Source organism: Amblyomma mixtum, chromosome 2, assembly GCF_055824585.1.
Source record: "Amblyomma mixtum isolate Tamu chromosome 2, ASM5582458v1, whole genome shotgun sequence".
In the NCBI taxonomy this organism is placed as follows: Eukaryota; Metazoa; Arthropoda; class Arachnida; order Ixodida; family Ixodidae; genus Amblyomma; species Amblyomma mixtum.
This window is the reverse complement of record NC_143013.1, coordinates 23,024,867-23,037,778: the sequence shown is the minus strand read 5'-3', so window position 1 is coordinate 23,037,778 and position 12,912 is coordinate 23,024,867. Positions and strand designations below refer to the sequence as shown.

The 12,912-nt window shown below is 49.3% G+C and overlaps 1 protein-coding gene across 3 annotated transcripts in view; it reads right to left on the bottom strand.

The window, feature by feature from the left end:
• LOC149358689 (popeye domain-containing protein 1-like) overlaps positions 1-12,912 on the bottom strand; it is a 40,571-nt gene that overhangs the window by 8,749 nt on the left and 18,910 nt on the right. For 2 of the 3 annotated variants that reach the window (XM_089570843.1, XM_089570842.1), the window contains 6 exons: positions 6,963-7,266; positions 5,898-6,167; positions 4,987-5,114; positions 3,086-3,194; positions 2,333-2,690; positions 179-307 (listed from right to left, as the gene is read on the bottom strand). In XM_089570843.1, the coding sequence (XP_089426969.1) occupies positions 179-307; positions 2,333-2,690; positions 3,086-3,194; positions 4,987-5,114; positions 5,898-6,167; positions 6,963-7,112 (1,144 nt within the window). In that variant the 5' untranslated portion in view covers positions 7,113-7,266. The remainder of the gene's footprint in view (positions 1-178; positions 308-2,332; positions 2,691-3,085; positions 3,195-4,986; positions 5,115-5,897; positions 6,168-6,962; positions 7,267-12,912) is intronic. The other variant, XM_089570844.1, reaches the window with a different exon arrangement.

Here is a 12,912-nt window from a genome sequence, read left to right as displayed (position 1 = left end):
GAAGCACGCGGCTTAGAAGGAAGCGATGTCAGCCGCGGCGTGGTAGCAGCACAAGCAGCAGCAGCGGCGGCGGCAGCGACAGAGACATCAACAGCGGGAGTGCACGAAGCGTTCTCTGTCTACAAGGGCGTTTCCGACACGGTGCCGGTGGCGGGAAGTAGGCTGGTGGTGACTTTACCCCGGCCGCCATAGCGCACCACGGAGCGGCGTGGAGAAGGGCGCGGACTGGGGCGTGGAGAAGGGCGCGGACTTGGACGTGGGCTGGCAAGGGTCCTCTTCACAACGCACACCGGCTCGGTGGCACGGCCTGTGGGGTGGGATATAGGCGAGGTACATACGCGCGGGTTGGGGCATATGTGGACGTCAGGGGCTCGGAAAAGGCTCGTGAAGGAAAGAGAGTGATCGGCTGAAAGGAAGCGTGGGGATCGTGTATCTTTCTGGTCGAGGCTTTCTGGGAGCTTCCACATTTCTGAGCAAAAGGAAGCTTTGAAATGTCATGCTATTTTTATCTATCTAAATCCATCAATCCACATCTATTCATTGACATCCATTCCCATCTATCCGTCCACATCTATACTCATCCATCCATCCACATCCATTCCTATCTATATGTCCTTACACATACATCCACATTCATTTCCATCCGTAAATCCATCTGGAATGTGTCGCCTTCTCTGCACAGCCTCCGCTATTAAAAGCATGATATTCGGCTCCTGGAACAAGTGCAAGACAGGTGGACCGTGAAGCAGAGACAACACGCACCACATGTAAATGGAGGACCCCGTCTCCACTATCGACATGACGATGCCCTTAGTTTCAAATTCCTATATTGTACTGTAGTTATAACTCTTTCGTGTCTCGTCTTTACATTCAACGCCAAACACCGTCACGTAGACGATTACCAGGGATGCTGCATGCAGTAAAGGTAGCTGCGGGTTGGCGCTAGTATAGGAAGCAAGCCAAAAACAAGAAGCAGGCGCATCTGACGGATCGCGATGACGTCAGCCGATAGCCCTTGGCTTAGATACGCCCACTCTAAACCGCATAATGTTGCTCACTATCTTGTGCTATGAATTTAGATGGTTAGTAGCTATGGCATCTATTATGCACACAATGCTTGAGGAGCGTTTGCAGGCCCAAGGCGGCTCACTCCAGTATCTCATACCCAAGCTTAATTTCACGAAGCAATCAAAAACCTGCGACATGCAATGGCGTGAAACACTCAGAAGTACGTACAGAACACAGCAATGGCTCAGCAGCCCGGCCGTTGTCATGCTCGGCAAGGCATAGCGTTCTGTCGCCCAAATGAGCCGACAAAATGTCTGTGCGCCAAAGATTTTTGCGAAGGTGACATCGTCCGGGTCCATACTTTTTAGCCTCCCACATGTGGTATTTTAGAGTAGGTATAGACACTCGAACTAGGTCTTTTCCAGTATTCGTGGTCAAACAAGCCTGTACTTGAGTACACGGCCTGTGTCCAGAAAGGAGTGGACGCAGAGCATATCTGAAAGTTATGAAGTCAATGGGCTTTTACGAGTCAAAGAAACGCTATGGGCGACGTGACACCTTGCAGTGGTGGGATAAAAAAGACAAAGTGCTAAATAGGTTCATAATTTCGAGTGTAACTTTTTTTCTGGCCCATTAATTAGCTCTTCTCGCACACTGCAAAGTGACACCAGCAAGTGCTAGTATCTCCACCTAATAACCGTTCGCCGTGAGAGCTAACACAAAGTGAACGATGGAGGGGAAAGCCTCAGGGTGTTTGTCAACCTTTCGGCAAGAGTCCTTGTCTTCGTCTGGGCAGTGTTCATCATTCACGGCGTTTAATTAGGGTCTTCACTCCGAGTAAGAAGCCCGGTGAGGGGGAGGATGGTGGGGAAGTAGGAAAGGTGCTATGATGGGGAGGGTGAGTCTCTTTAGCAGCCATCGTACCTGGACAAGATTCACTCTCCCCTTCCAAACACTTTTCCCACTTCACACCTTCCTCCCCTTCACCGGACCCTCCGCCTCGGAGTGACGACCCTATTAAACCCCTCCAAATTAACGCTTTATCCAAACGAAGACAAGTTCTCTTCTTGAATCGTTGGATAGCATTCTGAGGTTTTCCCCTCCTCAGTTCACTTTGTGATTATCAAGAACCACCTGCCATACCTCTAAATGAAAACAGTTAGACTTGCGATAACCTATTTTGGGATCATAGATTGCAGCGTTGACGCTCATCTTCAGGTATATGCGTCTAAGGAGGGAGTTGGGGGGGGGGGGGGGGGGGTGCGCCTGTAGCTTGAATGCTACGGTCTCTAATAGTGCCAAAGAGCTGCCCCATTTCCCGTACCAGGTCCGTATGAGAGGTGCGCCGACGAGGCGAGCGAGGAGGAGTCGGGGCGCCTGGCCCGCGCCTCGTGCCAGGCGGCCGAGCGGAGCCGTCCCCCGGGCCCCGTGTAGACAGTGTCCAGACTGAGGCTGCGCGGCACCTGCTTCTCCCAGTCGGGGCTGGCGTCCCGCTTGGGCAGCGGCACGCTGTCGGTGCCCAGCTGGTGGAACTCGGCCAGCGAGTAGAGCTTGATGGCGATGTCCCGACCCACCAGGTTGTGCACCACCGCCGACAGCACCGGGTTGGCCCGCAGCAGCTGCTGCAGGCGACGACGCTGCCACGACAGGTAGGTGCACGGCTCCATCGCAGTGATGGTCACCTGCGGAGCGTATGTGCACGCTGAGCTAACAGCTTTGGTTACACTCTGAGGCACATATAAGTCAGGTTCTCAACTTTTGTAACGATATTTGCTCGGTGGCCATGGTCACGCAATGATTTCTCACTGTCAGGATTGATTTCTCATTATCCCTTATTAACGACGCTTGCAACTTCTAATTTTCACGAATTTCCATGCGTTCTCACTGTAGCTAATTCTTAAGAATTTTCTCACTACGATACACAGGTCTGAAATCAGTTGATGCGAGGATTCCCAGTGAGTGGAGTCACATCAGGGTATGAAAAGGTACATCTTTAAAGGCGGTCACACGCACGGCAATTCGTTACGATTATCTTGTTCTGCTCAGTGTCAGGAATGGGCATCGATTTGAGACTCACCTGAAATAACTTATCACTACCTATGGGACAGGACTCGTATTCTGGAGAGTCGATGAATTCGTTGGGCTGTATGTAATGAAGCAATACGTCTTCGCAGGTCACCTGCAACCTGCGCATCAGGGGACGAAGAATGCAGTGTCAGATCAGACAACAATTTGCGACGAACAGTAAAACTTGCAGATTTCTAGTCCTTCCCTTCCGAGTACAAAAGCGATAGCTACAGTAGACCCCTGCTGCCGTAAAGATTTTCCACCGTTTACCTCGAAGAAAGAGTCCCTTACAGTCATCGTTGCAATATATCCATGGCCAAAATTTCGCTCTCTCCGGTATACTCACAGCAAAAGTTCAATCTTAAGTTGCCGTTTTGCATCACTCGGCTCTCCTTCGACACCTGCTCAAACTTTACAGTCTTCCGATGACCTTCTGGCATGTTTTCGACATACAGGCGATATCTGTTTGTGCATCGACAGTCATCACTGTTTTCTTCTGAATGCCTCCGTACGCCTGAGACGTAAGCAATCCACTGCAGCACGCCTTTCTCTCTATGCCTCTTGCTGCTTCTCGTTTCAACCGACGCTGTCATATCGCCCTATCTTCTCTTGCTCGCTCCTCACCGCTTTGATTCTGCCGGCGTTCATGTCACGCTCCAGTGCGCTGCCTCCTTTAGCAATGCATTTTAAGCACTCTTTGAAATGCAAGCTCAGCCGGTTTTGTGCACACCCACACGATATGATTTCACGTCACCGGATCCTGCGCGATTTCGTGCACATTGATCGCTCCTCTCTAACCAAAGTTCAAATTCCCGTCTTCCTTCTCTTTTTGTTGTTGCTGCTGCTTTTTCCTAAATAACATGACAACCAGCCCTTTATTCCTCTGACAGCCACTGCAGCTACCTCGTCGTCGTTACTACTCCTTCCACTCTAGTTGTCTTTGCTCCTCTCTTTCATGTTTCCTCTCTTTCATTTCTCGCCTCTTGCCATTTATGAATCCCAATCCGCTGTCGCTTTCTTTCTATCCGTCTCACACAGCCCGTGATAATGCTACGCAGATTCCTGCCACCTTTCAGTGAAAAAGAAAGATGTGTCTAAACCCACATAAAAAGCGCTAAACGTTGTCCCATAGATACATACGAACTCCTGAAGAAAAATGGACAATATGTCAAATGGCATCCTAGTCGAAATCAAAAAGAAGAAATGGGCTTGGGCAGGGCATGCAATGTGAAGGCAAGATAACCGCTGGTCCTTAAGGGTAACGGAGTGGATTCCAAGAGAAGGCAGGCGTAGCAGGGAGCAGCAGAAAATTAGGCGGGCGGTTGAGATAAAGAATTTTGTGCGGATAAGGTGGCCGCAGCTGGCACAGGACAGGGTTAACTGGAGAGACATGAGAGGGGCATTTGTCCTGCAGCGGGCGTAGTAAGGCTGATGGCGATAACGTCAAATCGTCTGAAGTGCCCGTTTAGATAGTAATTCCTTGCCTGTTGCTCACTCTTTTCCTTTACACATGCTGTGGGCGGTGTGTTCACCAACCGGGTTTTATTGAGCAGATCCAATCAATCACTCAATTCACCGATCAATCAATCAATCAATCCGCCCGTCTGCCAGTAACTCAGTGCTAACCCCAATGTCGAAGAAGCTCCGGATCCGTCTTGTTTTCTCCTTTCTGTATCCCGATTCTCGCTCCTTCATCTCTCGCACGGGGCGATTCGGGCGTTCACTCAGGGTCGAACAGTTGTCCCGCTTTCCCTTTCTGCATATCCTCCTTCCTTCTTCCCTACACCCCTCCCTCCGCATTTCACTCAATCGGCCATCTTGAGGAACAGGCTTGTTTACCCAGGGGAGTGCCTCCCCAAGTGTACAACTTTTCTGAGCGCTAAAGGCGGCTCGCTTGCAAGGCGTACTCACTGGCCGGTGAGCAGAATGGCCACCCTCTGGTCGGCAGCGGTGACGCCCTCTATGGCGTACCTGCGCTCGGCAGCCAAGTGGACCAGCTCGGCAGCACGCGTCAGCTCCATGAACCGGCTCTTGCTCACCTGGGCAGCAGTCGCGCGGGACCGTGAGCGGCCAACTCTTACATGAATTACGCGCAGTCACAGTGTTAAGTCGTCACTGGCAGCCAACCATATTAAGCGACAATGGAGCCTCAGCTAAACGTCTATGGTATGAAAAAAAAACAATAATAATTGGCAGCATTTTCCGCGTGTCGCCGAAGGAACATACTGCACGGTACATGAAGAAAGCAATCATTAATATATATTTATAGCACGTTCCGTCATAATCTCTAAAAGATAGCATTATATCAGAAAAAACTTCAAAGTGTTAAATCATTACAATGCACCGCCTGTCTGAATGCAAGCAGCCATCGGAGCCTGATTGCAACAAAATGTGACATTCATTTACATCCAATGTGCACTTGTTTCTGTTAGTTATTCTTTGGACTGAAGCTAAGCAAAATGCCTACATGATGATTTCACTCAGTGGTAGTGCAATGAAGGTTTCATACAGTTGTGTGTTAAAAGCAAACATTTAGTACTGTGTGGAAACCTTCTAGAGGGTTAATGTCGGTAGGTGGTACCAATGCGGCTTCACACCCCGAAGCTTCAAACGCCAGATCCACCGTTTTGTAGGAATGTCGTTGTTTTTGCTAGAGCAAAACAATGCACCCTAAAGCAAGGCATTACAAAGAATATGTCTGTTAAGTATTTGACAGCCAAAAGTATAATGCGCTGCGTGAATTCGTCACCGCCTCACAAAATGACCGTTTCTCAGGAGCATCAGTTGCCATCGACCGGGGGAGCGGTGAACGGAGCAGGGACCTGGTAGGGCAGGAACATCTTCTCGTAGAGGGTTCGTAGGTGGCCGGGCACCCGCGGCGGCAGGGCGCGCCACGCGAGGCGCAGGGCGTGGGCCGCGTTCACCAGCAGGCAGGTCAGGTGCCAGGCGAGCACGTCCGGCGCGCACACCACCAGGCCCGCCCAGACGCTGGTCAGCGCGAAGCTCAGCGTCAGCAGCCAGCGCAGCAGCAGCGACGACAGCGAGAACCGGTGCGGCACCAGGAACGCCGCCGCGCAGCAGATCTGGGCGCCCTGTGCGAGAGAGCGTGGACAGGGCCATCAGCCTCATTGGTGGCCACAGCGCTTCTGTACCACCTCGACCTCGTCCTACCAGCTTGCTTAATTACGGTCTTATTCCCCAACTGAGTCGTCTTGATCTTCCGTGTCATCATCCTCCCACCTAAGTATAAATGATAGTACGAGAAAAGGAAACAGTGAGAGTGTCTGTCCTGTTCCTTGGACTGTCTCATCTAGAATAACGGAAAGCTGGGATAGTTGGCAAGCCCACTGCTTCTCAATACTTGCTAGGACAGTAACTTTGAGGTCACTGCGGCGACCCGCATTGGAGCAATGCGAAAGCAAAACGACCACATACTATATCGACGTCCGTGGCTGTTCTGACGTCCGTGTACTATATCGACGTTTGAGGTCTAAGCGTATTTTTTTCGCCTTTTTTCACGTTTAATTAATGAAATAATTACACCTCATCAACCAAATTTCTCCAAGGGCAACATTTTATCACATGTTATCAAAATCACACTTTCAAAAGTTTATCTTCAGAGAACGACGTAATCGTGCGGACAAAATTTGCGGACAAAGTTTGCGGACACTTTTTGCGAACACTCTTTGCTGACGCGACATAGCCATATAATGCTTTCGAATTAATAATAACGCTCGGAAAGCCGTAGGGTCACTGTTGCTCCTTTGAGGACAAGAGGAGCTCCAGGACACGTAACCTTAGAGAGTTTTGAGAAGCATTGTGCCCATCTCTGCCCACAGTGACCATAGCCGTATACAGCTGCCTAGTCTGCACCCCCTCCCCCGTACCTGCCATAGGATGTGCTGCGCGTCCTCCCAGGACTCGCAGCCTCCGGCGTTGGCGGCGTTGGGCAGCGAGACGTTGACAGCAGAGCGCCGGTAGACCGATGAGGAGGACCCCTTGCTGTGGCTGACCGGCGCCTGGGGCAGTTGCACCATGGATCAGGGCATCGCCGGAGGAGGGCCGCCTCCCGCCGCCGCCACCGCCCCCCCTCCTCCACCGACTCAGCGGGCAACCGGCCGGTGGCGTCCGCTGCTGTCCCCACTGCGGACGCCCAGCATCCTCGACACCCGCGGCCTCCTCCTGTACGCGCTGAACACGCCGAGCACACGCCGTCACTCCTCAGACGTAATAATGCACATCACATGACTCAATTACAGCACAACCATCATCATCATCATCAACCGGAATGCATCCACTGCCGGACAATGGTTTCTCCGACTCTCCACAATTTTTTTTATTCGAGATGTTAGCCATTAGGCATAATTTAAAAGGGAAGGAAAGTTATAAGGACGAGTGTAATTCTCCATAATTGTCCCTGTTCTTTGCTAACCACGACCATGCTATTCAAAAAAACTTCCTAACCTCATCTCAACCCTTCTTCTTACAATCACACCGGCTATAGGATTTCTTTCTCTTGTAATCCTCCTGTTACCCTAACAGCCGTCGGCTATCCCTCGACCACATTTAAACATGTACCGTCCATGTCCATGTGTTCCTCCTGATTTCCGCTTGGTCGACATGAACTCGAATTTGTTCCCTAACCTACCTTCTCCTCTTTGTGTCTCTCAAGGTAACATCTGTAGTTTCCCTTTCCATAGCACGCTGAATTCTCAATCTAAAATTAATTGTTTATTACATCACTAAGGATAAATAAAACGTCCGACCTGAATTACTACACATCAAATTGCTCAGATAGGTCGTTTAGTAGAATACACGCTGAAGGGGTGACCTTCGACCGTTTGAGGTTCTTTAGCGTGCACTTACATCGCACAGCACACCAGCGTTTTCGCGTTTAACCTCCGGCCGCCGCGGTGGCTCAGCGGTGATGGTGCTCGGCTGCTGACCCGAAAGACGCGGGTTCGATCCCGGCCGCGGCGGCTGGAATTTCTTTGGAGGAGAAATTCTATAGGCCCGTGTACTGTGCGATGTCAGTGCACGTTAAAGAACCCCAGGTGGTCGAAATTTCCGGAGCCCTTCACTACGGCGTCTCTCATAGCCTCAGTCGCTTTGGGACATTAAACCCCATAAACCAAACCAAACCAAGCATTTAACCCCCATTTAATAATAATAATAATAATAATAGCCTTTATTTCCATCAACATGATGGGGGAGGTTAGGGAAAAAAAGCTGGAAAGCTTGACTGGTTCCCGCCCCCCCCCATATCAAATACATGATTGCTTCCATCAAGGCAGAAATCAGCGGACAACAGAATACATTTCAAAGAACAATCATAGCTAACATGACAAATAAGAATAACACGTAATAAAGCAAGTTATCATGAAAAAAAGACACAGCGTAGTAACAAGAAACAAACAGACACTGATATAACTCTAGTGCTATTTAGGATATATCGCATTCACATGGCTCTAGACATACACAAAACTACAAATGCATATTTACGCGTGGAAAATAGCAGACTTCAAGCCATAACAAAAAGAGCACAAGATCCAAGAAAGGAGAAAAAAAAATCAATTCAGGCACAGTAGGATGAAGGTAGAAATGATCTTCAAGTAAACACATTTGAGCACGAAAAAAAAATTCTTAGGTCCTGCTTTGATGCGTTTTCGGGATGTACGGTGTGTCTATAACAAATATTCAATATTTCTGGCAGTTTATGTTTAATCATTTGCTTTCCGTAGTTTGTTCTGCATCTCTGTGGTCATCGCGATCGGGATTCGATCTGGCGACCTTTGACTCTGCAGACGATCGCATAGCCGCTCAATCACCGTGAAGGACTAAGTGCCTCGTTGGCGTACTGTGATCGAAATATTCTGTGATTTTCGTTCTGTTTCGGATCTTTAATAGCAAGTAATGTAAACGGCGTGGTGTTCCGCGATGTAGATCTCACCGTTCGCCATCTTTCTCATCAAGTGAGTGGCGTCGCCTCGAAGTTTTAGCGTGATATGCAGCACTTCGACACGCCGTATTTTGTCAGCCTGATGAGAAACGTTCTCTGAGCCAGTCTTTGTGTATCTTAGTAAAGCGAAGCGCCTCAATAGCCTCCATAGATTGCGAGAAGGCACCCGAGTCATTAGAAACCTCAGCAGTCAGTAAGGAATTGCAAGAGGCTTATGTAAAGATACTATAAAATATAATAGCGGCTGTACAGTGATCATTCTCCTCCAGAGGGAACGTAATAAAATACCAATCAGCAGTGGTGTCAGGCCCGGAGGCACGATCTCTCTGCTATCATTCCCCGCATGTTTCCAGCAGATATTTGAATAACATGATTGAGGAAAGTCAGGGATAAAAATTAATGAATACTTTACTGCTATCCGATTCACTAATAACTATGCCTTGCTAATTAATTCACAGGACGAATAGCAGAGTACGTCTACTCAGTGCAGGTGGGGACCGCACATACCGACCATAAGAATGAAATAACTAAGAGAATAAGAACGTTACAGAGTTCATTTGACAGGTACACTCAGATCCTGAAGAGTAGTTTACCAGTATTCCTCATAATGAAAATATATAGAGTTGCGTGCTACCGGTACTAGTCTACGGGGCATAGACGTGCAGGTGAACTAAAAGGGGTGAACTTAAACTGAGGACAGAGCAGCCAGCTATGCAAAAAAAAAAGCGGTAGGTGTAGCATTAGGATACCGGGAGCAGAGTGGGTGAGTGAGCAAACGAGAGGTAATGATATCGTAATCAAAATCAAAAAGAAGAAATGGGCCTAGGCAGAACATGTATTGCAAAGGCAACATAACCGACAGCCCCTTAAAGTAAGGGAATATGTTCCAACAGAACGCAAGCATAGCAGGAGGTTCCAGTGAACGTGATGAGCGTAGGAGAGCTTGCACAGGACAGCGTTAATTGGAAAGGTATGGGAGAGGTCATTATCCTGTAGTGACCGTGGTTAGGATGGTGATGATGACGAAGTGAAAAAGTTCCTGTTCGGCTCGAACCTTCCTTGCATCCCGGAGTCGTCAATAGCCTCAAACCTGTGGCACCTCATAAACGTCCTTAAGGCTGCCAAAATCGGGCGCCAATTCTCGCCCAGCACACTCCCAGCCCGCGCCAAAGACAAGCATCTTAAGCGAGCTAACTGTATGTACACAGCTCCTTAACTACGACACCCAAGTGTTCCATTCATCTCTTTTCGTCCTTAGTCATTCCTTCACACATCTATAAATGCAAATCTAAGCAACGCCAAAAGAAACGCACCGTTTTTCACGCTACAAACAAACACTTCAAAAGAATGCATGAGAAGTAGGCGGTTTCGTCCCTCTCTGTCCCTTTCTCCCTCCGTCCTTCCCTCCCAGTGCTATCCGCTCTCTCGATACTATTCTGAGCATACATAAAGGCGTACATACCAGAGCTACTTCCAGCCCACATAGTTAGCGTTTTTGTTTCTTCATTCACTCTCTCCTTCTATTCCTCCTTTCCCTACTTCGTTCATTCCCTTCCGCCTAACATCCCGAAGAAGTTTTTTCCTAGGGCATCACGCACACTTACACGCTCGCGCCATGCACGCCACTATTACGCAGCAACCCGGGAGCCGAGGGAAGCGTTCATTCCCTTCATTCGCGCTCTTCCCGCAGCAACCAAAAGGGGGAAAAGGGGATGCCCGTCAGGGACACGTGATGTCCATTCCTGCGGATGAGCCTTACTGCGGCGGCTGCGCAGCGGAGCACACCGCAACGGCCGCCGAGCACGCGAGCCGTTACGCTGCGCTGAGCGCGGCCTCGCGACGTGCTCCCAGTCGCTCCCTCTTTTTTTAGCCTACGCTGTTTCGGCCGCCCGCGCGGCCGCAGCAGCGAAGAATATTTACAAGGCATGCATGGTCGAATGGCTGAACAGGCGGTGGACACGTGCTCTGCGCGGGCACACGTTATCATACGTTAAACCGCGACTTGCAACGCGCCAAAGAACATGTGGAACTGTAAATGGGGCCGCCGTGCTCCGAAAGATAAATATCTTTCCTTTACGCAGCGGACAAAGTTCAACCTGACTCTTTGTTTCACCCGCCTCGTGGTGGCGCCACCTGGTTGGACTCGACACAAATTGCCGTGGCGGCTCAGTGGCTATGGCGTTCTGCTGGTGGGAACGAGGTCGCGGGTTCGATACGCAGTTCCGGCGGCCGTATTTTTATTGAGAGTGAGAAGGAAAGGAGGGCCGGGAGCTTAACCGGGCCTCTCTGGCTACCCTAAGCACGGTAAGGAGTAAAGAAAGCGGTAATGCGGAGATGATGAAAGTATCAGTAAAACCAAAGTACTTCATCAGTGATTTTATAGGCTGGCGCTCTATCCTGTGGCTTGAAAGTCTGAACGCGTACTTGGAGAAGGGAGTGCATATAACGTAAGTTTTCCCTAGTGTATTTATCCCTTGGTGTTTGAGGCTTTGCCAGATACGGTGGTAGGAAAGCATGCCTTGAAAGCAAGCCTGAGCCTGATTACGGGCGAAGTTTTGTTTATATGTTCAGTGCCGAATAACGCTAAAGCTCTGATACATTCGAAGGTATGCGGTAATATCGCGTATCGTTGATGGTAGTGACCAAGGGTGAATTCAAGGAAGACAAGGAGGAAGTGATTGCCCACTTTGAACGATGAAATTTCATTTCTAAAATGACGCTGGGTTCTTTCTTTTTTTCCCCCGGCGGAGAAAGTTCACAAAATGCATATGCAAATGGGACAGCCACATCCCCCTGCCCAACCGTTCCCTGCAAACCCACCCCTAACTGTGATACACGACAAGGCACACTAGGCACATGAAGTGCCTTCAAAGCGTACAAAGATACAAATCAATAGCACATGATGGAGCTGTGTTATGACGTCAAGGCGGGGCATGACTACAGATGAGTGTTTTAGCGTTTTTTTTTTTTAATACCTCAACTCTCTTGTTCCCGCTGCTAAGGCTTCTTTAACATTCTCTTACCCACCTGTGTTGTAGCACATTGAAGACTGCACCGATGTCGGCTGTATTTATGCGCAGGTCAAAATCACGTGTTTTCGCTTGTAACCAAACAAGAAAGCAAAACGAAAACCACCGCATAAGCTGCCTTAGGAAAAAAAAAAAAGAGTGAACGACGTAATATATGCCATTATAGCCAAATCTGCAATGTGGCATCAGCCCAGAACCAATTAGTACAGTCTTAATGGTCGTAGCACTCGGCGAATTAGCTCGAAACACTCTCATCACTCCACGGATGATTCGGGAAAACCTCAGACAGCGTGATCAGTGTTTCGTTGTCTTGAAATATAGCACATTATTCTACGGCCGTAAAAAGTCTATCCGTAATTACTACTTCTTAGAAAGATCTCTTGTGTGCAATCACTGAGTAATTCGAGAGGACTGGCATTACAGGAATCCTTCCCACGTGGCTGATTGTATTGCCAAGAGCGAATTACGTTACAGGCGGCCCTGTGTTAGTTAGTCAAATAGCACACTTTCTCCATCAGCGGAGGAAAGCAGACACTTCGTAAACAACAGTGAGCCCGTTATTCACTCAGCCATCTGCGCCTGACTCTGATTATCGCATGGTGCACCCTGGAGAGCTATTAACCGGTGATTCGTAAGCCCATACACAAGCGAGTCCTCCCCATCACCCATCTCGACTCTTCCCCTTGGGCGCACTAATATTTTCCTTTTCCGCTCGGACAGTAATTAGCTGTCGCCACAGAGACCTAGCCAGGCCTAATGCGCCTGCCCAATAAGCTCGCCATTAGGACGCGAGCGCGCGCGAGTCTGAGCCAAGAATGCGTTAATCTGAGTACGGCGGCCGCTCATTCC